Source organism: Anas acuta, chromosome 1 (assembly GCF_963932015.1).
Source record: "Anas acuta chromosome 1, bAnaAcu1.1, whole genome shotgun sequence".
NCBI lineage: Eukaryota > Metazoa > Chordata > Aves > Anseriformes > Anatidae > Anas > Anas acuta.
The window spans coordinates 40,484,147-40,510,812 of NC_088979.1; the positions used below are offsets into that span (position 1 = coordinate 40,484,147).

At 35.4% G+C, this 26,666-nt stretch overlaps 1 protein-coding gene across 1 annotated transcript in view; it reads right to left on the reverse strand.

Moving 5' to 3' along the window:
* Positions 1–26,666, reverse strand: part of KLHL1 (kelch like family member 1) — a 249,487-nt gene that overhangs the window by 82,837 nt on the left and 139,984 nt on the right. The window contains exon 5 of the mRNA XM_068675942.1: positions 14,835–15,047. Within this exon, the coding sequence (XP_068532043.1) occupies positions 14,835–15,047 (213 nt within the window). The remainder of the gene's footprint in view (positions 1–14,834; positions 15,048–26,666) is intronic.

Genomic DNA, 26,666 nt, shown 5'->3' on the forward strand with positions numbered 1-26,666 from the left:
CATCTATAATACAAGTGGCTAGAGGTGCTCGGTTGTCAAGTTTCTTATTAAAATAATATGAAACTCAGGCAGAAGAGAAATAGATACATGCAAAAAAACAGCAGACTATTGTGTTCCTTGATGGTAGTATTTTTAAAAGGTGTCACTGTACATGGCTGAGGTTAAGAGCTTGATATAAATGTTTGCAAATATTTGCAAATGTTTGCAAATTTGTTTGCACAAGAAACAAATTACACTTGAAAACATTCTTAAACTTTATTATCTTTAATGAATGGCCAACTCCTAAAGTCTGCTATTTTCAGTCAAAATGGCTTCCTTTAAAATTTTTTCACAAAGTGCATTTAAATGGATATATTTCTGATATATTTCTGATATATTTCTATATGTCCGATATATTTCTTAAACATATAATCCAATATATACTACCTTCACACCTAACCTCACGAATTTAAATATCAACATTTTATTCTCTTCCCTCAGAGTTGGTATTTTCATATTGACAGTAATAGAACTACATAAAATACTGTTTTGCTATATGTTTTTACATTTGATATTTTTGAGCTACAGTCAGTACCAGAATAGTACCAGAATATATAATATAATAATTATATGTAATATATATGTAATATATATATACTTTTATTATTTTAATTTTCTTCATAATAGCTAGTATGGTGCTGTATTTTGGATTTAGGATGAAAATAATGTTGATAACACATCAATGTTTTAGTTGTTGCATACACTAAATCAAGGTGAGAAATCAAATGCAGTTCACATTACTAAGAATATTAAAGTGTGCTAATAAACACTGGTAGTTGTATTTCATAACATTAATTTACATTTCATAATATTAAGATTCTTGATATATCATTTTTTGTGATTCTTTCACCTTTGAAGTCCTCAGCACACTACTCAGTAGACGAAAAATCAAAGATCTGAAGACAAATAATGTTCAGAGTTTTGAACAGGATGAAGCTTTCTCTTGCAAAATGCTTTATCATTTAGGGCTACTGAACCAAACAGTGTACTCTGTCAACAATTAATTTATCATCATACAGGCACAACAAAGGTGAGAAATCAAATTATCAGTTTCCTCTGCATAAATTTGAGATAATGTATAGTAGCCTATACTTTCTAATGCTTAATGGAACTAATGCAATTGACAAGGTTTTTTATGACAAGCCTATTTTATTAGCAAGGATGAAAGTCTAATAATCATATTTGTTGACTTCCTGTCACACAGCTGTTTCTATATGCTGGTGTTAAAATCTGTGCTTAGAATCTTAAAACAAGTATTTATAAGATCTTGCAAATGAATTGCCACATTTTAAATACAGGAGTGATAATCAATGAACTGTCCTGTCCCAAAATTTGGAGATTTCATGCACCAGCAACAAATAAAGACTGAATCTCTTTCTTTGTGATTAGAAATACATCTTGGAAAGGAGAAACCATTTCTATTGAAAACATCAAAAAGCAGACAGAAACCTGCATTTTTTCCCTCATAAATAAATAAATAAATTTTTATTCAATGGCCAAACCATAAAAATATTTTTTTGTTCATAAGAAATAAATAATAAAGATCTCCTTGTTATGTTATGATGGGGTAAAACGTGTTATCTCATGCACTTGTCCCAACAGTGCAGGTATGAGAAAAATAATTTTGTGAAAAATATTAATTCCTCCCCTCCTGTGTACTTATTCTATCATATTGGCTAATTTGTGATAAACACTGGATTTCTGAGTAATCTAAGGGCTAAACTCTGTGAGTTTACACACACACACACACACAAAAAAGTTGAAATTACAGCTAGTGTTTAGAAAAAACAAATGGAACATAAACCCAACTCTTTTATCTTGTCTGTTTCAATATTCTGTTTAAATATTTTTCTAGTCCATAGTTATCTTTCCTTATTGCATCAAAATATTCAATACATTTAATACATTTAATCAGGATACATGTGACCAGGAAATTCAATTAAAAAGGATGTTTCCCTGGAAACCCAATTATGTTCAGCTTACTATTTCATAGCTATGACATTCTTAATTAAAAGAGAATTGCATCTAACATCAGATGAAGATTTCTGGATTTAGTAACACAGAATTTCACAGAGCAGTTGCTGAACCATGTTGGTGCTACTTCAACAGAGTTAAACTACTATACTGGTTTTGGAGCTGCTTGAATTTCTCGGACTACCAATATTCTGAGAATTTTTAGTAACTTTGTGTCACTGTGTTTCTCATTTTTACCATTTTAAAAAACACAGATAAAAAAAAAAAATAAATCCTTTCTCAGTTGTACTTGTAAATTACCTTCAACACAATGCTGCAGAGAGTTGGCATGCTTCATCTCAGGGAAGCAAATTCAATTTGAGATCTGGAGTGAAAAGTAGTCAAGTACTGCCGAAAGGAAAGTCAAATCTAACAAGCACAGAAGCAGGAGGTTGGTACTGGTACAGTGACTGATAGTGGGACTGACAGCAGGCACACTATGGGACTGCACCCTTACTACTGAGGTATTCACCTTTCACAACTTGGGAGCAGCTTTACTTTTGCAGTACCCTAAGAGAACTCCCCTAGCATTGGGTTTACATGGCAACATTTTGGTAGTGGGAGATGCAGGGGCTGTGAGAAGAGTACAGAAACTGCCCCATGTTAGATAAGGGTCAATTTCAGCTGGCTCCAAAGGGACCTGCCGCAGCCCAGAGCTGAGCGAATAAATGACGTTTTTTGTGCCTCTGAGAGCAGATTTAAGAAAGGGGGAAAAAATGCTGGACAACAGCAGCTGGAATAGTGAGAATGAGAACCAGCCCTGCAGACACCAAGGTCAGTGAAGAAGGAGGGCAGGAGGTGCTCCAGGCCCACAGAAGCAGTTTCCCTGCGGCCTGTGGAGAGGCCCCTGGTGAAGCAGGCTGTCCCCCTGCAGCCCATGGTTCCCACCTGGAGCAGATCTCCATGCTGCAGCCTGCAGAGGAGCCCCTGGTGGAGCAGGTGGATGTGGCCTGGAGGAGGCTGCAGCCGATGGAGAGCCCCCGCAGGTGCACTCTATTCCTGACAGATGGACCCTATGGTACAGACCCATATTGGAGCAGTTCTTGAAGTGCCTGTGGGCAGCCCCCGCAGGATCAGTTCAGGAAGGATGGCATCCCACGGCCATGAAGGAGCAGCAGAGACAAAGCGTTAGGAACTGACCGCAGTCCCCATTCCCCTGCACCACTTGGGGGGAGTATTTAGAAGAGGGCAGACTGGGGGAAGGTGTTTTTAATTTCCCTTTAGTTTCTCACTTCTCTCACTTGTTATTAATAGGTAATAAATTTTATTCATCTCCCTGCAGTGAATCTGTTTTGCTCATGATGATAATTGTTGAGTGATTTAATTGACCTTATCTCAACCCTTGAGCCTTTTCCATTGTATTTTCTCCCCCTTTTCCTTTGGGGTGGGGGAGTTAGAGAGTGGTTGTGGTGGAGCTCAACTGCCCAGCTGAGTAAAAAGTATGATCCACTTGAGAGTATTACTGATTTGATTTCTTCCTTTGAATTTTATGTATATTACTGTAAATTTTGATATTATAAAACTAAACTTTAGAGGAACCCATATTTATGTAAATGGTAATCACAGAAGCTTTTTATTAAGAGATGCAAACACAGAACTGTGAAGTAACCACAGTGCTGTAAAAACAATTGTTTTTGGCTTTCCAAAGAATTATTCTGGACTAGATTTCTAAGGATTTTGTTCCTCAAGGAAAAGGAGATTTCTGTAGGAAACTGGAAGCCACAAAGAATCAGGACTGACACAAAGCAAGTTTTTCAACTTATTTCTTAAAAATTGAGATGGAGCCTGGGTAGCACCAATCATTAGAAGATAATCTTAAAATAAAGACAACACCGTTCAACCATTCTTATGTGAGATGACTTAACAGGCCATTGACTAATTATGGGGATAATACTTGGATCTTCATTAAATTTTCTTGTTTTTAAATTCTTTTCTTCAGGTAATGAGTATGAACAATATAAAAGTATCTGAATATTACACTATCCATTGTCCATTAGTTCCAGTAGGTCTGAATGGATCATTTTGCTTTGATAACTTATTTCAAAATCTGGCCAAAGCAAAGTACTTATCTCCATTTGGAGTTTCCTTCTCTCTGTCTCACTCGCTCAAATCAGATTGTATCCTAACAAACTCTTTTACCACTTGAAAAGATTTTGTCTTCTAATTTCAAGTAATAGTTGCTGTCAAAAGGGAACAGAATTATTCAAAATGTTTTATGTTTTCTTTGCATATTTATTCTGATTTAGTGCCTTGAATAGTCCTTAATGACATATCATTATACTATGCCCTGAACAGAATTAAATTCAATACCCAAATTTTACAGTAGGTAGAAAGCAATTTCCTATTCTTTAAAAATTCTCCCAGCATCTAAATTCATTTTCCCTGTAAAACACATAGAGTCCTGTGCCCTCAGAAATCTATAAGCCAATGTCATGCAGAACACAGGATTTGCCTTATCCTAATAGTATTAATAATCATAATAGAAGAACAAAAAGCTTAAAATCCTTTAAATGAACCGTGAGTAAATGAAATGCAGATTTTTGTTTAACAAAGCCCCTGAGTCTTTTTCTTGATCCAAAATGTATCTGAAGTCACTTGACAACCTTGAATCAGAGAAACACATTACCATATGAAACAAAAATCTGAAGCAAGAATGACACAGAGTGTGCATATTGAATGGTCTTCTAGAGAGGGATTTGATTAGCCACCATCATCCTTTTATGTGTTTTCTTCCATGTACAGATTTGTTATAGCCGGTTATTGCAGTAATCATAGTAATACAGCTACCAGGAAAGAACAGGCTGCTGAAGGGTAAGGTCACTATTTTTCTTTGTACAGATTAAGAACAAACAAATGGTTTGTATCAATTCCTGGACAGTATAAACAAATATTTTAAAACTTTCCTTAAAAAACCTGTTAGTCCATCTTCAAAATCTTACCACATATATCCTGCTCTAGCTGATAGGAAACATGCATCTTTGGACAATACCCCTAATGGAAACTTTTTTATCTGTCTAAACCTGGTAGAAAAAAAAGTCATTATTCTTATGTCACTGTACTGGTATATGGATGGAATTAGTTTAGTTCCCTAATGTGGTGAAAGGAATAAACTGTTTTATGCTGTATTTTTTAGGCAACTGATAGAAATGCCTGTAAATTCCATCGTAACTGTGGATTTCAACTTAATAAAAATTAATTAAATTTAAAATCATCATAATTAAAATCCTGATTAAAAATGTATATAACTATTTTAAGAAATATTACTTAGACTATTCATGCTACACTGAAAACATGAAAAAAAAAGCAACAACTCCCACATAAAGTGTTACTATCTTTTTTACAAAATGAAACATCTCTTAGCTGCCTCTGTTGGATACAAAACCCCTTGTTATAAAGACTAATTGTTTAATAATTTTTAAGCTCCTTATTCTTCTTTAGAAACTCCTGAACCTATTAGGTAAAAAAAGCAGTGAATTAATTACTTTCATTTGTTTGTTTCATCTTAAAGAGTTTGATGAAATGCTCCATTTCCCTAAAATTTATGCACACTTCCTTGACTGATTTGAACACTAGTTCTGCAACTGGCAACTGATCAGCAGTTTTTATTTACATTTTTGATTTTGGAGATAACATGTTTTTCAGGACAAATCTGCAATGATTGTAGTTTTGCTTTCTTTTTCCAAGAACAGCCTGATGTCAAATGTAATTATTTGCAGCTAAATTTGAGCTTATAGATAGAAACAAAATTATACTGAATGAATAATAACAGCATACTGAATGGATCTATCTCTCTGTGAATGCATTTGGTCATGCTTCAATTAATTCAGGATTCTACCTTAATGGATACATCTATGTCTTCCTTGGGATTAAAGTGATGGATGATATGAACAAGATCTTTGGTTTAGTCTACAGTTATTGAATAGCCATTAGCCATTGTTAAAAACTTAAATAAAATTGATGGTAGATAATTTAAGTGCTAATCTAAGTAAGAAGGTTCAAATCAGTAAAAATAGTCAGGGTTTCAGATAATGTGTGACTTTTTATTATTACAAACCATATACATGTAGACTCATTTTCTGCTTTAGAAGAGACAGAAGCTTGATTTTATTTTTTAGTAAAAAGTCCACTAAGGTTGGGAGATGAAACAGCTTAACGAAAGATTTTGCTTTTTTCTTTCTTGTATTATTCAAATTAATTTGTTTTTCTGGTGCAAAAACATTTAATTTAGATTAACACATTCCAGATTTTTTCCAAATCTCATTATATTGTTTTATCCTAAATCACTTTAGCTATTTACTGTCATAAAGTATAGTAGGAAAATCGTACTGAAAATTCCAAAAATTAATATATGAACAGAGAAAAAACTCAACACTAGCAATAGGCATTAGTGCTTAGGCATTATAATGAAATTAAATTTAATTATTTAACATTTACCCAAAAACAAAAGTGTAAATTCAAACACCCTTTTTGAGGCTCAAAAAGATATGAGTGACAGATTTCAGTGACAGATTTTTTAAATTTGTTTTTTTACCATCACTTTCACAGGTCACACAACCATGAAAATACTGCTTATAACCCTATATGTTACAAAAAAAATAATAATAAAAATGTTATTTATCCAAGACTGAAAGAAAATCCATGAAAAAAAAAAAAATTTTCAAAATAATTTGGCTTTCACATTGAAATCATCAGAATTAAAGAATCTCTAAGTGTGTTTTTTGTTTGTTTTTCCTTTGTCTTTTGTTTATGTTGACTTGGTTTTGTCTGTTTTCCTACAGAAAATATAGCCTAGTTTTCTTACTTCTTCTAATTCAATTGAAAATCTACATTTTCTGATCATCTCTGCTGATCATAAATGTCCTTACTGTGTAGCTTTTTGTTTGCTTGTTTGTTTGCTTTTTTATGATAGTGCTTATATGCTTAAGAAAAAAATAAAAGAATGCATCTCAGAACCAAGAATTCTCCATTACTATGGGGTAGTTTGAAAAAAATTTTTCTTCCTTTGTCCAAGGTAAAAATGAAACAGAATCATTAAATGAATAGCATAAGGATACTGTGGAATTAAGTATCCTTAATAGATCCATTAGAATGGAATTAAAATACAGCTTGTCTCTTTCAATTTCACTTTAATTTTTGCTCTTATAACAGTAACTGAATTTCCTGTTTGACACCTATAGAAAAGAACAGTTTTCAGCAAGAGAGAATAAGTAACATTTTTTTGGAAAAATACACAATTTTTATCTTTATAGACACTACATTAATTACGTAATTAATCCCTCAGATATCTGTGTTTTCAAAGAAGGGAAATTTTCCTCCTCAGTGGTGTCACAGACTTGAGGATCTTTAAGAAAGTCTAGACCAACTCACTCTTGAAACTAACCATTCTATAACTAACCATATAGAATGAGACTAACCATTCTATAATTAGATGATCTTTAATGTCCCTTGCAACCCAAGCTGTTCTATGATTCTATGATTCTATAATTCTATGATTCTATGATTCTATGATTCTATGATTAAGATTTATCACTTAGACACAACACACTTTCACTAGTTTGTCTGTAAGTCTGTGATCTAACTAAGCTATGATAATACATTGTAAAGAGATTAGTCACATAACAATAATAATGAATGGTCTTGGACTGGAATTCTGGAGGGAAATCTCTGTTTTATGTCTAACAACTGAACTCTGACATCTACTAAACTGGTATATTTGGTGACCAACTCACTGTAAATGTGTTCAGTGTTTAATTCACTTATGGTTTCAACCTCTTACCCACACATTAAAAAATAAAATAAATCATCTTATTCAGAAGAAATCTTCTGGGACGTTCTACCCTTTAATTGTAATCCTGCATCCCTCTCCCCTACCCTCATCAGGGTACAACACCCAAGAAGAATAACTGAAGTTTGTTTTCCTTAAACTATCATTAGGTTACAAAAATGAATATATTAGATAAACAAACAATCACACACACATTCTCTGAGGCTTTGCATATGATATAAAAGTGAAGAAACTGATTATTTTCTCCCACTCTCTTGAATGAACTGAATGAGTAATGGGATTGGAATATTCATTGGTAGCATCTGTGATAAGTAATTAAAATGTGGTGTTGAAACTATTTTCACAGCACTAACACTTCCCCAAAGCTTATGATTTAATGAGCCCATTTATTGAAATCTTCACATAATTTGTATAAGTGGTCCCTTGTTATCTTTTACCACACTGTTCAAACCTTACTTTTAACTTAATTCCTAAATATGCCTACACTTTTTGGCACATATGCTGACTTGTGTCAGACTAAATAGCGCAACTAGGTGAAACTGGCACCAATTTGAACAATTTATTTATCACACTGATGTGCTGGTGAATCAAATGCTATTCATTTTAGGAAAACTGTAACACTATCTATCTATCTATCTATCTATCTATCTATCTATCTATCTATTTATTCATTTACTATAAATGATTATATTTCTGTCTGTGATAATGTCTTTTGACCATTAAAATATGGAGCACAAAATCTAAGATGAAAGATTTATCTATACTTAGTTATATAGATGGCAGAATCGACATTTGATTTCATCATGCTAGGCTTTCTCCATAATATATGGAAAGAAGAAAAAATGTTTATCTCAAGATAAATCTATTCTTAAACTAACTAAATAAAGTAAATAAAATCTCATTTGTAAGATATTTAATTTCCAGATGCCTACAGTTAGGGAAAATGAATCTGTCCTAGAGTATGTTATGTTTTTTCTTCTCTAATCTTTGAGGAAAAAAATAAAAATGTACTATCATAATTTTGGTATTCCTGCATATTTTGTAATTCTGTTGAAGTGCTCCATAACAAATAAGAAAAGTTATAGAGGGCACACTGTGTTCCTAAGGAAAGCAAACAACCAAACAAATCACATAAAAAAGAGGAAAAACATAAGGAAACTAGCTGCAGCAAAAAGGTTGGACTGTGGTAAATTATTCTTATTCTATGTCTCCTTTAGTTCACAAATAGTTATTTTCAGTTCAAGCTCTTCTGAATCAAAATATTTTTTTCTTTTCTCGAAGCGATAAATGAAGTAAAAGATTTGATAAAAGCATGACAGATACCAAGAAGTAGAATGCAAATGTTATTTGGTCAGTAACAGCTAATAGCCTACATTTGCAAAATACTTGTTTGTTTGTTTTTAATTGTAGTTACATATTTACTAAAGTTAACTGTAGTACACCAAAATTGGTGTCATTTTGATATATCTCCTAGAAAAGAGTAAAGTACAAAGAAATGGCATACAAAAGAATCACTTTTTCCCTAAATAATCTTTTTCTGTTTCAAATATGATTTGTAGGCCTTAAAAATAGGAAAGAAAAAAAAAAAAAAAAAAAAAAAAAAAAAAAAGACAAGAAAACTTCATAAAAATGGAACTGTCTATAACTTAAATACCTTTTCCATATAGTATATTTCAAGGATAAACGTCACAAATGCCCAAAATGAATAATTCAATTAGTACCTTGTATTGGGTAATGCTTATGTGGTAAAGCTTTGGTAGCAGGGGTCTGCAGGGATGGCTTCTGTGAGAAGAATCCAGAAGCTGCTGCATGTCAGATAAGGGCCAGCTGAAGCTGGCTCCAAAGGGACCCGCCGCTGGACAGAGCCAAGCCAAAGTGATGTTGTTACCTTTGTGAGAGCAGATTTAAGAAAGGGGGAAAACCTGCAGCACAACAGAAGCTGGGAGATACAAGTGACAACCAGCCCTGCAACCCCAAGGTCAGTGCAGAAAGAAGGCAGGAGGTGCTCCAGGTGCCAGATAAGAAGTTCCCGTGTGGCCTGTGGAGAGGCCCCTGATGGAGCAAGCTGTCCCCCTGCAAAGGCTTCAGGAATTTCTTCATTTAGCCCCAAAGGGCTGAAAACTTTAGAACCAGATGAATCTCAACATACTGATGACTGTCTGGTTAACTGTTTTTTAGTTGGAGACAAAAATACCTCTTTGACAAATTCCTTCCTGTGCAAGGAACTTGCAAGTTTGTCTCACAAAGTCAATTAGCCAACCTAGGATTTACTGGAGTGTAATATGGAAATTAGCACACATTTTTAAAATCATACGATTGGTTGTAATGTGTGTATTCTGAGAGGATTTAGTGGTGCAGCATTTTCTACAGGTTTATCTACAGCATCTCTGTAGAAATAAGGACAGAACCACAGACCCACAGAAGTTCACTTTCTCCCTAGTGATTTAATAGGATGTTTAAATATTTCACCTTAAGACAGGATTGTTTCTGTCCCTGGGCAAGAAATCTAATTTAGATGCCTGTATTAGTTTCACTGGATCTGAGCCACAGTGTATTTAATACTCAAAGATTATACATTATCCTACTGATGTGACTAGCAAGCCTGTAAAAGGGGTATTATTAGCAGTGTTGCAGGCATAAAGGCAATAATATTTATGTTTTATCCTATGCTGCTTTTTAGCATTTATTGTTAATTGATGATCTACTATTACAAGCCATTGCAAAAATATCCATTATAAACACAATATGCTGGTGGAGTACAAGTTATCTTTAACTTAGCCATTTCTGCAAGTAAATATTTGTACTCTTTATCATGCATGCCTCTGCTGAGATCCATTAAAACATATGCTTAACGTCCTCATTCTTACTAGTCATGCTATTCTAGGCACCTACTATCATGTGTTAACTCTGAACTCTTGCTTGTAAATTTCTTCAGCAATCCATCAATCATCAGCAATTCCTCATGCTCTTAAGAAATGTAGTAAAAAGAATGTTTTACCCAAAAGAAGCTGCACACACTCTTGGCTCATGCTGTACTCTTGACACTAACAGCTATATTACACTGTATTCAGACATTCAGCAAAAACAATTTATATTTTTTACCTCAGTAAATGGGGTTACACTAGCACTAGTGGAACATACAGGGCTAGGCAGAGGCTCAAACATGCTGCTGAATTGCTAGAGGATACTTCCAGATGCAGATTCAGTCATGGAACGGAAGACACAAGCACAGAAGAAACTATTCTATTTTGGGAAAAGGTCAGAAAAAGACGAGGTGAGCTGTCTGAATTCTGAATTATATATTTTGATATCCTATTGCTCAAGTCTGACCACATTGCCGGTGTAATTAAAGAACCTTGAGAGTGAAAGGAGGCATCATAAAACACAGGCTATAAATTTAATCCTTCATTTTCAGTCAATCTTTCCAATCTGTTAATAATCTTTTCATTCTATGACTTCATCTTTTTTAGTGCATTTAAAAGTAAGGAACCCAAATCTGTTTCCTCAAGGTCTAGTGATTAGATTTTAATTTTGACCCTGCTTCTCTCAGAGAGCTTTTTAGTTAATTTTCAGTGGAATCAAAATGACAGAATGTTTTATTGGATTTTTACTTAAGTATAAACCGTAATAGGGAAAATTTCACCTCTTGGTAATAAAAAATAAATTTTCACCTCCAGTTCTCAATAACTTTCTGTTAAAACTTTGTTATATCTTAACTTTAATCTGGAAATAATTACTAACACTTTTTCAGCATTACTGCAAATATTTATACAATAGTCATGCATAAAAGTTAATTTTTAGATTAAACAGAAAAACAAAGAAACCAACCTACACCAACCTAAAATTATTTTTGAAATTTGAAATTCCTTAAACAGCTTCGAAACTGTTATTTTTTTGCATATATCCCGTTGACTGGTCACCTGCTTCCTGACTGTTCAAAAAGGAACACTACCTCAAAAAATTGGAATTGAATCTGAATAAAAAAGTTTTATCGGATTTTTTTTTCTGAAAAATCCAGAATGTAATTCAGTTTGAGGTTAACACAACGATATTAGAAGTTTATAGTTGTGTATCAGTGATGTATGATACTACTACATGTTTTTATTTGTGATGCATATCTATGATAGGCAGTGGAAGTACCTGGTGTACTGTGTTTAGCTCTGGGGACCCCAGCACAAAAAGGACATGGAAGTATTAGAACAAGTCCAGAGTAGGGCCACGAGGATGACCAACTAAGGCTGTGGGAGTTGGGGTTGTTCAGCCTGGAGAGGAGAAAGCTCTGGGAAGATCTTAGAGCACCCTTCCAATACCTAAAGGGGGCCTAGAGGTGGGGAGGGACTCTTTGTCAGGGAGTATAGTCATAGACAAGGGGTAATGGCTTTGAACTAAAAGAGGGTAGAGTTAGATTAGATATAAGGAGGAAATTCTTTGCTCAGAAGATGGTGAGGCAATGGAACAGGTTGCCCAGAGATGCTGTGGACGCCCCATCCCTGGAAGTGTTCAAGGCCAAGTTGGATGGGGCTTTGAGAGGTTAGTATTCAGAATAGCAACAAAGATTCACAACCAAAAAATGTTTGCCTCATATTCTTTTTGTCATTTTTATTGCATGGTCTGAAGGAAATACATTTTGCAGACTCATAGACAAGGATGAAAAAGCTCAACAATATTTTTTGTTGTATCAGTGAATTCTTTATTCATTCATCACACCCTCAGCTCAGGATTTGATCTCCAAGGAACAGTAACTATGCCCAAATGAACCTGAAGAGATTTAGCTAAGTAAGAACATTGTCTCTTGCTTCCTATGCAGTAATAACTTCTGTAGACATTGATATGATCTGCTGTTATTGCTAGTACAATTATGGAACAATCTAAATGTCACCTTTAACAAATAAGACTGAATTGGCAGCTGTTTCTAACTTTACTCATGGCTGGCTAATTATCTGTTTTGTGACATTTCTCAGAAACACTTACGAGCAGTCATTTAACCTCATTTAATCCTATCTAGCTGTATTGGGTGTGTGCGGTGAGGTTTTTGCAGCGGGCAGGCTTGTACAACGACACTCTGTGAGGAGGAGCCAGGGCCTTCCCCATGTCAGACACAGCCAGTTCCAGATGGCTGCAAAGGCCCCACCAGCAGGGCATGGCTGAGCCTAGCAGTGAAAATAGTGGCACCTCTGAGAAAAAGTATTTAAGAATCATAAAATCAATTAGGTTAGAAAAGTCCTCTAAGATCATCAAGTCCAACCCCTAACCTAGCACTCCCAAATCCACCATTAAACCATACCCCTAAGCACTACATCTGCACTTGTTTTGTATACCTCCAGGGATTCAACTGCTTCCCTAGGCAGCTGGTTCCAGTTCTTCACAACCCTTTCAGAGAAGATTTTTTTTTTCTAATATCCAACCTAAACCTCCCCTGGAACAATTTGAGGACATTTCTTCTTGTCCTGTCATTGTTGCCTCAGAGAAGAGACTGAACCCCACCCTGCTACAACACCTCCTTTGAGGTATTTGTAGAGAGCAATAAGGTCTCCTGAGCCTTTTTATCGCAAGTCTAAATAACCCCAGCTCCCTCAGAAGCTCCTCTACAGATTTGTTCTCTAGACCCTTCAGTAGCTTCATTGCTCTTCTTTCAACACACTCCACCGACCTCAATGTCCCTGTAGTGAGGGGAACAAGACTGAATGCAGTATTTGAGGTGTGGCGTAACTAGAGACAAATACAGATGGACAATCACTTCCCTGGTCCCACTGGCGATACTGTTTCAGATACAAGCCAGGATGCTGTTGGCCTCCATGGCCACCTGAGCACACTGCCGTCTCATTTTCAGCCAGCTATCGACCAATATGTCCAGCTCTGTTTCACCAGCCAGCTTTCCAACCAGTCAGCTTTCCAGCCATCCTGTAGCATTGCATGGGGTTGTAGTGCCTCAAGGGCAGGACCTGGCACTTAGCCTCATTGAACCTCCTACAGCTGACCTCAGCACATCGGTTCAGCCTATCCAGATCCCTCTGCAGAGCCTTCCTACCCTAAAGCACTTGTGTCCAAATCTGCAAAATTACTGAGGGTGCACCTGATCCCCTCATCCAGATCATTAATAAAGATATTGAAGAGAACTGTCCCAATACTGAGCCCTGGGAGACACCACTAGTGACCAGTTGTCCAAACTGAAGTTGTCCAAAACTTTCAAGTTGTCCAAACTGACCGACTTACTGCATACTACAACTTGCAGGCCTTTATCTCTTCTTAAATTCTGCGGTGTCCCCAAGAAGAATTTGGTTCCATCAGCATCTGAACTACCTTTAAAGAAGTTTTAAGTTGCTACTAGGGCATCACTTAGGCTCCTCTTCACCAAACTGAAGTTTGTTCCCTCAGGCTCCTAGCTCATATACCATCTTGGTAGCCCATCACTGGACCTTCTCCAGCTTCTGTCTATACCTCTTGAACTGTGGAGTTCAAAACTGGAAATGGTATTCCAGGTGCAGCCTTGCCAACACCAGGTACTATCGCAATAATAACTTCACGCAACTTGCTGAAAAAGTTTTTCCTGATGTAGCCCAATATGAAGTTTTCTTCATTTGCACAGTGAGTTCATATTCAGGCTGGAATCTGTCATAAACCCAAGTTGTTGTTTGTTGTTATTGTTTTTGTAGTTGTTTCATTTTGTTGCTGCTGTTGTAATTATTTTAGTCTTTTTGTTTGTTTTGCGTTTGTTTTGTTTTTGAAAAATTACCATTCTACGTATCTTTTTGGCATGTTATAATGCAAGTGGTTACTCCTCTCCAAGTTCACAACTCTGCATATATTCAGTGTTTGTTTGCCTAACCTTCAGATTTATTGAAGCTACTCTGAATGAAGGGCTGCCATTCTTTTTGTCTAATTCTGAAAAGTACTGCTCTTAAACATCCAGAGTGTTCAGCATTTTCAGATTATAAACTGGTGAGAGTTTTCACAACTGTGATTATAGTATAAATAAAACAAAATAAAACAAAATTACCTGAGGTGGAAGCAGTGGTAATCTTACATAAGCAAGCAGCATACTTAGGTCACTGCATCGCCTCTGCATATCATACTTCACCCACATCATTAAGGCATGGAAAATGGTCTCTTCATCAGGAACATTCACGTCATCGCTAGCAAGAAGTTTATGAAGTTCTTCAGCTGGTAGAAGTAAAAATTCTTGATTTCTTATAACTTCCATTATATTCTCCTGAGAAGAGGAAAGTATTTCAGATTCAGTAATACTGGAAAAATGTAAAAGCAGTTGTTAAAGCTAATAAATCCATCGGATTAGTCAGTATCTGTCATACCCAGCTTTCTTATATAAGAAAAAAAACAAAGATGATTGTAGTTAAACAGCTATATTTGTAACTCATATATCAATGTATTCCAAAAGCAAAAGGAAGGCAATATGGTAATATTGTAATTAAAAAATGTCAGCATTTGGTTAGCCAGAACAGCTAGTGCGGAGCTGCATGCTGTTTAAAATTTTTATAAATTTAGTTGTAATTGAGCACAGTCAATGTATTTTAAATCCTTACATGCATATGCATGCATTTCCCCATATTTTTCACTACCTGATACATTTCTCAAATAACCTGTCAGTCAGATACAGCTGTATTATCAATAGCCAGATAATGGTTGTCTAGAAATATAAGGCTACAAGAAAGATCAAGATCATGAATTTAGCATTACTTCATGAATTTGCTTAAATAGATTTTTACTGTTCTGTTAACAAACAAAATGTATACAACATTTAAAATCTCACAGTACTGAAATTTATTACACATATAGGAATAACAAAAATATTAAACTAAACAAAAGTACTTAATTTAGGTGACTGCATCCTAGGTGAAGTGCTGTCTGAACTACCTACCCTACAATAACAGGACACAACAGAAACGTAGTTCTGGGGGGTATCTTACTCTGACCCTAGTAAGTCACATTTTGTCCTTTTATTCCCATTTAATACAGGTAAATCATGATTTTAATTCGCCAGCATCATACATTTTGAAAGTCACTGTTTAAAAGAATCACTGTTTAAAAGAATCTATTTAACACTATCTGTGTATTATTATTTTTTTGTATAAGCTAGCAGATAGATGAATAGATGATACAGATGAATAGGTAGATAAATAATAAAGACATATTTATAACAAAATCATGACAGACTGAAATTCATTTAATTGTGTGAGGCAGTTACATGCAAACTTATACATGCAAATAAAATAAATCAAGTAAAGCTGAAAGTGATGCTTATTATTATGAATGTGAACACTTCCATGTAAAACTTTTAATAATGTACAGCTTTTTTTTATATACACAAACAAAAAGGGATGCCAGCACAGGAGGTAATCAAATGTATATATATACATATACATATATATATGTTCATAATCTTTCTTAACTGTGCTGTTATTTTCATATAACTGATAATTACATACTACAAGATCATAGAATCACAGAATCATAATTTAGGTTGGAAAAGACCTCTAAGATCATCAAGTCAAACCTTTAACCTAGCACTGCCAAAACAACCATTAAACTATGTCACTAAGCTGTACATGTATACATTTTTAAAAGACTTTCAGGGATGGTGACTCAACCATTTCCCTGGGCAGCCTATTCCATTGCTATGCAACCCTTCAAATTGAGAAAATTTCCTAAAATACAACCTAAACCTCCCGTGGTGCAGCTTAAGGCCTGCCTTATTGATTGGTGCTTAGGAGAAGTGAATGACCCCCATCCCAATATAGCCTCCTTTAAAGTATTTCTGGAGATCAATAAGGCCTCCTGAGCCTTCCTTTTGCCAGTATAAACAACCTCAGTTCCCTCAGAAGCTCCTCTACAGATTTGTTCTCTAGACCCTTCAGTAGCTTCATTGCCCTTCTTTCAACACACTCCACCAAACTCAATGTCCTTCTTGTAGTGAGGGGCCGAAGACTGAACGCAGTATTTGAGGTGTGGCCTCACCAGAGACAAATTTAGGAGTTTTAGGAGTTTTAGGTTGGATGTGAGGAAGAACTTCTTTACCAAAAGGGTTGTTAGACATTGGAATGGGCTACCCAGGGAAGTGGTGGAGTCACCATCCCTGGAGGTCTTTAAAAGACGTTCAGATGTTGAACTTAGTGATATGGTTTAGTGGAGGACTTGTTAGTGTTAGATCAGAGGTTGGACTTGATGATCTTGACATCTCTTCCAACCTAGAAATTCTGTGAAATTCTGTGATTCTGTGAAATACAGATGGACATTTGTACTGGGTCTGGCTGGAATGTTAACTTTCCCGGCAGCAGCCCATACAGTGCCGTACTCTGTACTTGTAGCTGGAACAGCAGTGTTATCACACCAGTGTTGTGTCTACTGCTGAGCAGCAGTGGCACAGCACTGGGCCTTTCTCTAACCCTCCTAGGGGGTGGGCAAAAAGTGAGGAGAGAAACATCACTAGGGCAGCTGACCTAAACCAATCAAAGGGATATTCCATACCATGTGATGTCACACTCAGCAATAAAAGGTGGAAACAGGAAGAAGAGGGGAGGGGTGGGCTCTTGTTTGGAAGACGTTGGTCCTCCTCTTGAACACCGGCTGCATGCGTTGAGGCCTTGCTTCAAGGACGTGGTCAATCATCGCTCATTTGTGGGAAGTAGAGAGTAATTTCTTTCCTCTGCACTTCCATATAGCCTTCATTTATTTTGTTTGTTTGTTTTCCTCCCTTCTTTCTATTTTCCCTTTTTTCCTCTCCCTTTCCCTTTTCCCTTTTTATTTCCCCTTAGTTAAATTGTTTAGTTCATGGTAGTCTTTATTTAATTATTATTATTATTTCCCTTTAATTAAATTATCCTTATCTCAACCCGTGAGTTGTTCTTTGCTTTACTTCTTCCCCTCCTCATCTAAAGGAGGGGGAGTGAGAGAGCGGTTGTGGGATTTAGCTGCCCAGCACGGTAAAACCACCACAACATTCACTTCCCTAGTCCCACTGGCGATGCTATTTCAGATATGAGCCAGGATGCTGTTGGCCTGCTTGACCACCTCAGCACACTGCCAGCTTATATTCAGCTGACTAATGACCGTTAACCCCAGGTCCCTTTCTGCCAGGCAACTTTCCAGCCATCCTGTAGCCTTGCATGGGGTTGTTGTGCCCCAAATGCAGGACTCAGTTATTTTTAAATTGCTTGAGTAAATGTTAAGAGGTAGCTAAAAATATATTGTTATGGACTGAGGTTTTAATCCGTTGACTTCTAATAAAACATGTTTAAATTGTGTGTCTAGAATGCTGTAAAACAGCTTAGAAATGTAAAGGAAATAGTTTGCAGGCAGTTAACTAAAAGTTGGCTTAATTCATTTTAATTAAAAAGTCATAAAACTTAGAAAATTTCATTGCACTTTTCAATAAAATGATTTATAAGCCAAATTTTAATTAAGGTTGGTTAAACAGACATTAAGTCCCATTATGAAGAATATATAACTTGACTTGTTAATAGGAACCAGTATCAAACTTTGCAATAGCATATTAATTCAAAGATCTAACATTATTGAGAAGCATTATGATGGTAGAATACATTTTATGAACTTAATTTTGAAGAACACTCAAAGCAGTGGCTCTGAATTAATAATAATAATTTTAATATTATTATGATTGATTTTTTTTATCATTTTAAATTGTGTTTTCATTCAGATATATACTTAAGGATAGCTTATTCTAGCCTCTGTACAGACCTACCATTAACTGAAAGGAATATCCAGCAGTTTCCAGACAAAACATATGAGTTTAGTAAGCCCAAATCTTCTGAACATTTGAACTTACAGTAGTTTCCTGTGAGTCAGATCTGAGTATTGTAGAAATAGATATTTTTTAAATCTTTACAGAACTGTAACTACTTTGTATATGTATACATGCACACACATTTATATGTTATATTCATATATGTTTTACATATATAAAACAACACTAAAATCCAGTTTCTTGATCTTCAGAGATCTCTCCTCCATGTATTTAGTATTTCCTAAATTGACGATTGAATTTATAACACCGATAGACCACATTTTAATTTCCTGAGATTCATTTGGAGCAGCAAAGTGTATTTCAATGGGCTGCTGTTTTATCACAACAGAAATAGTTTATTATAAGTTTTCATTACAGAAAAAAAATACCTGCTTCTCTTTTAAAATAAAATTTGCCTTCATTTTTTGCACTTCAGGGAGCAGGATAAAACAGATGTCTGCAATCTACTGGTTAAGATTTTCAGAGTAAATGGAATAGCTTTTTTAATACTCCAGGTCCAAGATAGTCATTGACCTACTCAGTCCTCATGTAGTGAAGTGCTTTTAGGAATGCTTAGGTCCATGGAAGATCAGAAACCTTAACTCAAGAAAAGGTACTCAACATTTAAACATGTTCAGGGTTATGTGACAGAGGTTTATGACTTTTCAGGTGTATGATTTACAGTTTTTAACCTGTAATTTTTGACTCTGGAACTTAAGGGACTTTGTAGATCTGGTCTTCATGTCTTTTCTCATGTGTCTAATGCCTCTCCTGCATGGGTCATTCACTTAGCCTTTCCCTTAAGCAAGAATTATAATGTTTTAATTAAGTATTGTATTTTTGCTTTTAAATTAGAAAAGCAGTAGAAAGTATGAGAATTTCTGAAGTCACAGAGAAAGCTGTGTCTCATGTGGTTGACCTTCCACTTTTTCAAAATGAGCATGAAATAACCATTACTGTGGGGCTATAGCATTTCCACAATAGAGCTGTTTCACTTTTAAACCTTTACAGCAGCACAGAGGATTAGAATTAAATGACCATAAAGTATTATATGAGTGAAATAATGTAAACAAAATATATCTATATTTGAAGGTAGATAAATAAGCATGTGAGTGTTTGAGTCTAACAGATTATGCATCATAGGAACACAAATGAACAAACGAAATTTAACTATTACCACACAGAATTTAATAAAAATAAATTCTATTACCTATATCCTTATAATAATGTTATCAACACAAATGAATTTGATTTTTTTTTTAATCAAGACTTGTAATGATCATTATTTCACATGGAATCAAATTATCTTGCAAAAGTAAGTTCTTATTGATGTTTATGTCATTGAATTCACTAATCAGCACGTATGCAGTTGTAAGAAAGAACCTGAAAATTATTTCTTCTACATATTAAAAAAAAATGAATTAATTTCACACCTTGACCATCAAAGTATGTCATGTTCAGAGAGAGCTAGTTAGAATCTGTTACAACATCAGAGCTGCTGTAGCAGTAAAATGCTTAGCAGTACTTTTGGGTTTGGATTAAGGGGTTTTATTTAAGAAGTTTTATGCTTGATTGCTTTTGATACAGTGACCTTTTCAATATGAAAATGAGAAATCCTTGAAATAATTCTGAAAATAGGCATCCATACACTATTTTTTTATTTAAGTAGTAAGTAGCTAGTGTCAATGAACGTTTTAAATCGTATTGCTTTTTGTTTTAAACGTAAGTCTTCATTAGAACATATGAAGTAAATGAATAAATAGTACATCTTATTTCCATATTAAATTATATATTATACTTGCTGAAGTGCTAAAAACCTGAAGGAAATTTTGATTTTGGTCAAGCCCCACACTATTTCAGGCTGGAATTACTGCTGCTGTGCATTGAATTCAGTCCAATTCCTCTGTATGCCCAATTTTCTGTACCAGCTGTATATCATATTAGACTATATTCCCTATTTTCAGCATTACCAAAACTACCAGCTTTTGTTAAGACTGTCCTATCATGTATCTTCTTTCCTAAGGTGAATGGACCTTTCAAGTTCCTGAACTCTGATTAGACAAAAGACTAGTACTTTTTAGTATGTTTACGGTCTGGTTTGCTAGCCAAATGATGTATCTCATCTAAGAGAGAGTTCCACCTGCCCTGTGTAATCATATTTCTTCTGGTACCAGATGCCAGGCAGATGTTGCTATTACTAAAGGGATATAAAGACTGGGGTGTTACAAGGATAGCAGCTAGTGGGAAGAGATTTTGTGGCTGTATGCTCCTCTGAACTGTGTCAATGGGAACAGAGAGCAGCACTGCTGCTTTTTGGCGAGAACAGATAACAAGTGAGGATAGAAAAGATGGTGACTACTGTATTATCTCACTGAAATCTAAATAGAGACTTCTAGATGACAGAGTTAGACTACCACAATGTCAGTAGTTCCTTTCTTTACTTGCAACTTTCGAATTAAATATCTTTCCAAAGTTTTAAGTTTTTAGGATATGACTGCAGAATTAGCCAGATTATATAGTCTAATTCAGGTCAATATTAAGTGGCATACTGGGATTTCACAGTTAAAATGTAGTTCACTATCTGTTTCTAATAAACATTTGCTGATATGCCAGTTCACCATAATAAACTGGCTAAAACTTTCAAGCTCAAGTGCCCTAATCTTGCATGCTTCCTTAATTTGGTCAGAATAGTTAGTTTGTTTCCTGCTTTGCTGAAGGATCTTGGCTCACACATGCCTCATGCATTCTTTTTCATATCTAAGAAAACCCAAAAAGACTAAGCCTGCACATGAAACAGATAGAGCTTGCTAAATGGACGAGGATAACTGCATATCTTGGTTCCATGGATAGTCTTCCAAAACTGTTCTGGAAGGTCTTGTATCCCATAAGCCCTGAATCTTCTGGGTACTCTCTTTATATGAAAGATGCTCAAGCAACCACTGGAACAATCACTGGAGAAATACCACTCGGTAACTGCTACCCCTGTTGGTGAAGGAACAAAACCATTTTGTAGAATAGGAGGACATGAGGACCATCATTTACAACTTCATGCAGTGCAGGATAATTAATAACTGGGTAAGATGATGAGTTTAGGAGAAGGGGCTGTCTTCCACTAAAAGCCTTGTCAACGCTCCCCACAGCCTCTGGGCATTGCTAGAATGCATGGACAGAATAAAACTCAGGATGGGAGTATACATACATACATACATACATATTCTGTAGGAGGTACACCACCTATTAGCCCATATTGATCAAACCAGCCCTTGTAACACACTCGTGACTGTGGCCAAGATTTGGAATTGCAGTTTATAGCATCTTAGGTAAGTGGAGTAAAGACAACATTAGGGTTAGAGAAGACAGAAGGCACAAAATCAGCCCTGTTGTGCTTTGGGTTGCTCAGCAAAGGTTACAAGTGTGTCTCAATGTTGAATATAACTTGCTGTGCATGAGTATGGTGCATACTAGAGGCTAAAACCTGTGGATTAATAAAGCCTGCAGGTAATTCTTCACTACTGCACAACTAGGGAGAATGTTGATATTCAGTTACAATGGTGAGGGTCCATCCGTGTAATCTGGCCTTTGAACCACATCACAGCCCAGGTTTGGATGCATAAAAGCATGAGTGCAAACTTTCAATATTTATGTGAAGCGCCCCTCTCCCACACCCCTGTATTGTATTGTATTTATTTATTTATTTATTTTGCCTTAATGGAGCCTTAATGGAGCCTTTGTCTTGTTTACTCTGACTACATGCATAGAAAAGGCCTCGGCTCTGATGAGGTCGCACGTCGAGTACTGTGTTCAGTTTTGGGCCCCTCGCTACAAGAAGGACATAGAGGTGCTTAAGCAGGTCCAGAGAAGGGCGACGAAGCTGGTGAGGGGTCTGGAGAACAAGTCTTACAAGGAGCGGCTGAGGGAGCTGGGTTTGTTCAGCCTGGAGAAAAGGAGGCTCAGGGGCGACCTTATTGCTCTCTACAGGTACCGTAAAGGAGGCTGTAGCGAGATGGGGGTTGGTCTATTCTCCCACATGCCTGTTGACAGGACGAGGGGGAATGGGCTAAAGTTGTGCCAGAGGTGTTTTAGGTTGGATATTAAGAAGAACTTCTTTACCGAGTGGGTTGTTAGGCATTGGAATGGGCTGCCCAGGGAAGTGGTGGAGTCAGCATCCCTGGAGGTCTTTAAAAGACATTTAGATGTTGAACTTAGTGATATGGTTTAGTGGAGGACTTGTTAGTGTTAGGTCAGAGGTTGGACTTGATGATCTTGAGGTCTCTTCCAACCTAAAAATTCTGTGATTTTGTGATTCTGTGAAAAGGAAAACGAAGGACAACAAGAAACTTCGATAAATCCTATCTGATTAAAAGAAAGCTAGAATTCAGAAATAAAAAAAAATATATATATATATATATAAATATATATACATATACATATTCCTTGCTGTTAAAGGATGAAGCTTTAGAACTTATTTCCAGTGGGACAGTCAGGGAACAGATCTATTATAGCCAGTATAATAGTTTAGTATGCAAAAGGGTTTCCAGAGAGTGCACAGAATAGTGTTAGTTTCCCTCTCAGTTTTATTTTAACCCAGTTACACACACTTCTGTTGAACCTAATAACATCTGATTCACTGAAGAGTGTTTCCTATAAAGACATAATCTCAAAGACATCTGGAGATGGATAATTTGCCACTTTTGCAGTAGCTTTCAGAAGTAAACATGCTCAGCATTAAAATGCGTGTCTAATTTTGCATTTGAACAGTCTTCCACTAATACATACCACTTCTTAGTATGAACTTCTGTGATTAATGTGCCCATTAGCATCAAAACTTAAAAACCAAATAAACAAACAAAAAAACACCTCTAAATAACCTCTTGAGTCTTTAATTACTCTCATTTCCACAGTGTAAAGATTTGCAACAACAGTGTTCTTCTCTGTCATTAGCTATCTCAAAGCATATGTGTTCTATATCAGATGTGATATATCCTATTGCTGGAGAATCCTTCATTTAAGTTTTGTTTGAGGAGTGAAGTGTTAAAAATTGTACTTTACAATATTTCAGATTCCATAGTAATTTTAGGTGAAAACTAATATTAAAAAAAAAAAAATCACAGCAGTGATATGGTGAAAACTTTAGTATTTCTGATCACTTAATATAAAATCTTCATATTGAAGAAAGGTATATGCCTTCCAAAAGCATTCTTGAGAACAAGCAGCCCATCATAGGAAAAATAAAAGTTCAAGAAATGCCTGAGTCATTTGCCTGAATCAATCTCACAAACACTTTTCCTCTTCCATTGTCAGATGCTAATTTACTGCTAATCTAATCTAGTTAAAAAAAACTAACACTGAACATTTGTGAGAGTTTTATTTACTATGAAAGAAGAGGCTATATTCCAAATCAGAAGAACACTAGAGCACAAAAAATTCTGATGGAGAAACGCCTTTCTGTTTAAAGTTGGCTTCCAAAGATTTCCACTCCATAAACTAGTCTGGAGAAAATAAAGTGGTAACCGCTCTCTAGAGTTACAGCACCTCTGTCCTTCAAGCTCATTGTTAAATACAGGTTAATTCTAGAGACAGAATGTTATGTTAAAAAGTTAATTGAAATGGCTATACAGACCCCTAAATAATAGAAACATTCAGCACTCCACAGTATTTCAGAATATAGAAAAATTCATACCTGTGATCAGACCTGTGATCACCAACAGTGGTGATTTCCGTATCTTTTCCAACAAAATAATGGTATATATTACAATGTAAAATAACCACAGTATTACATCTTGATTAGTTTGTCAAGACACAAGGCTCCTGAAAATTTGTCACATTAGGTTACTGTTTTTGATAGAACATCTAAAAAACTGTTAAATGAATGCTGAAAATATATTACCCTATTGTATGAATCCCAAAGGACAAATTTCAGACTGAAGTGAAACTCTAAAACATTTGCCACCCAGCACATTACATTGATGGAAGTGACAGATACTCTTGTTTTATTGGTTGTTATGAAATGACTGATTTGGAAGTGAAAGACATTATGTTTCACTCTGTCCAGGACTCTGCAGGTTGCCATCAAATAATCTCATGCTATAATGTACCATAATTTCTTAGTGTCAGTTCTTTATTGGGAAGGGAAAGGAAGAAAAAGGAACTTTATAGCTGTGTCTAGTCATTCTATTCTTTTTAAAATCCACCACATTACATCTGTAATTTTTAAAGCAATTTAATTACCCAAGAAAACTGCCCTCAAACTCAGCATCCCAAGCTGTGTTGCTACAAACCCATTGTTCCCTTACATAATTAAATCTTCCTTGTAAAGCAATAATTAAAAAAAGATTTCTGGGCTAATTATCAGTCATCTAAAATTTGTACATTTACTTCGTATATATATATTTATCAACAGAAATAGAGTATTTCATATGGAAATAAACAGAACACTACTTGAAGAGATTTACACCTGAAATTATGCTAACACAGTGGACTTTAAAACAGAAGGGAGTTATAAACATTTTTTACGATAAAGAAAATAAAAATATGCAGATCTGCTAAATTTTTAGGAGTAGATTTCCTGATCCCCTTGTGTTTTAGAAGTTACTAATTACATTTAAAAATGTATTTTTACTCTGATAAGCCTACTGATAGCTGAGGCACTCTTGGAAATAATTTAGGTATCCAGAAATTGCTTACTGTTTAAGCTTTCATGGAGCATAAGAAGAGCTGTATGGATTTACAGAAAATAATGGTCTATTTATGACCAGTGACCATATATATGTATGTGTGTGTGTATATATATATATATATAATCAGCAACTGGAAGGAACTTTAAAGGCTAATTGTTAAATTCTCTCTATGCATCACATATTTTGGAAATTTATGATATTAGGGATTTGCTGTGCAAGGTTGATTTTTAGAAGACCTTTGTGGACAGTTACTTCCATTTATTTAGCAGCACTTTGAATCTGTTTAGGTTTTGTCTCCATAGAATCCCTTGCAGTCAATTACACAATTAAACACGTTTGTAAAAGTCTTTTCTTTTGTTTGATTTTAAATCCATTGCTCAAGTGTTCTTGATGAAGCTTAATTCTTGAACTGAGGGAAATAATATCCCATTTTCTCTCACATTTATGCCTCATGTATCTAATTACAGCCTCTCCAGCAGTCATATCTACATCATTGCCAAAAGCAAAACCAACAACAAAACAAAACAAAACTCTGTTTATATGGAGATAGGGGACTTTCCCACATCTTCAATTATTATGCTAATATTATCCTTAGCTAAATCTAAACAGTGCCCTGGCAACAACCTTGCAATGCCATTCCAGGATGAATTTACTCCACATGATCCAAGGAAAGAGAACACCTCACATGCTCCTTCACATGAAAAAGAAACCTAAGCAGCAGGATCTATACATGTACGTGACCTGGATAACAGAGTATATATGTACATATATGCACATACGTCTACTCAGATAAGATAATCATTGATGATTTTTTATTAGAGCTTTCTAATTTTAATATATTATTTGTAAAATTAGACTATTAGAGCCACAAGCTCTAATCAAGGTGCATCAAGCTCTAATTAAAGGTGCAAAGAAACCTTGGAGTCTAACAGTAGAATTTGATGTTTCCTATTTTCTCCTCTACTCTAAGCACTTCCTAGCACTCCACTTATTTTAACCAGCCTAACAGATCAGCTAGCATTCTTAGAGCAAACAGCTGATCTTAATGAACAAAAGTTGTTTGTGTTTTTGTTTTTGTTTTTTTTTTCCCTACCTGACAAGAGACAGCTACTCAATACTTCCTCATTAAAGCATGCAGAGTATGCAGATTGTTCCTCCATCTGCAATAATTTTAAGTTATATTTATTTAGCACTATATGCTTAGCATGACAAGATCTTTTTGCAATGCCTTAGAGTTGGTTTGTGTTTTCTTACTACACTCAGTAACTTTATACTGTTTATAAAGCCATTTTTATTTTATAGTTTACTCTTTTCCCATAAGATTTATGACAATGTTTAATCGAGTAATTCCCAACATACATTCCTCATAGTCCTCACTGGTAACTTCTTACAC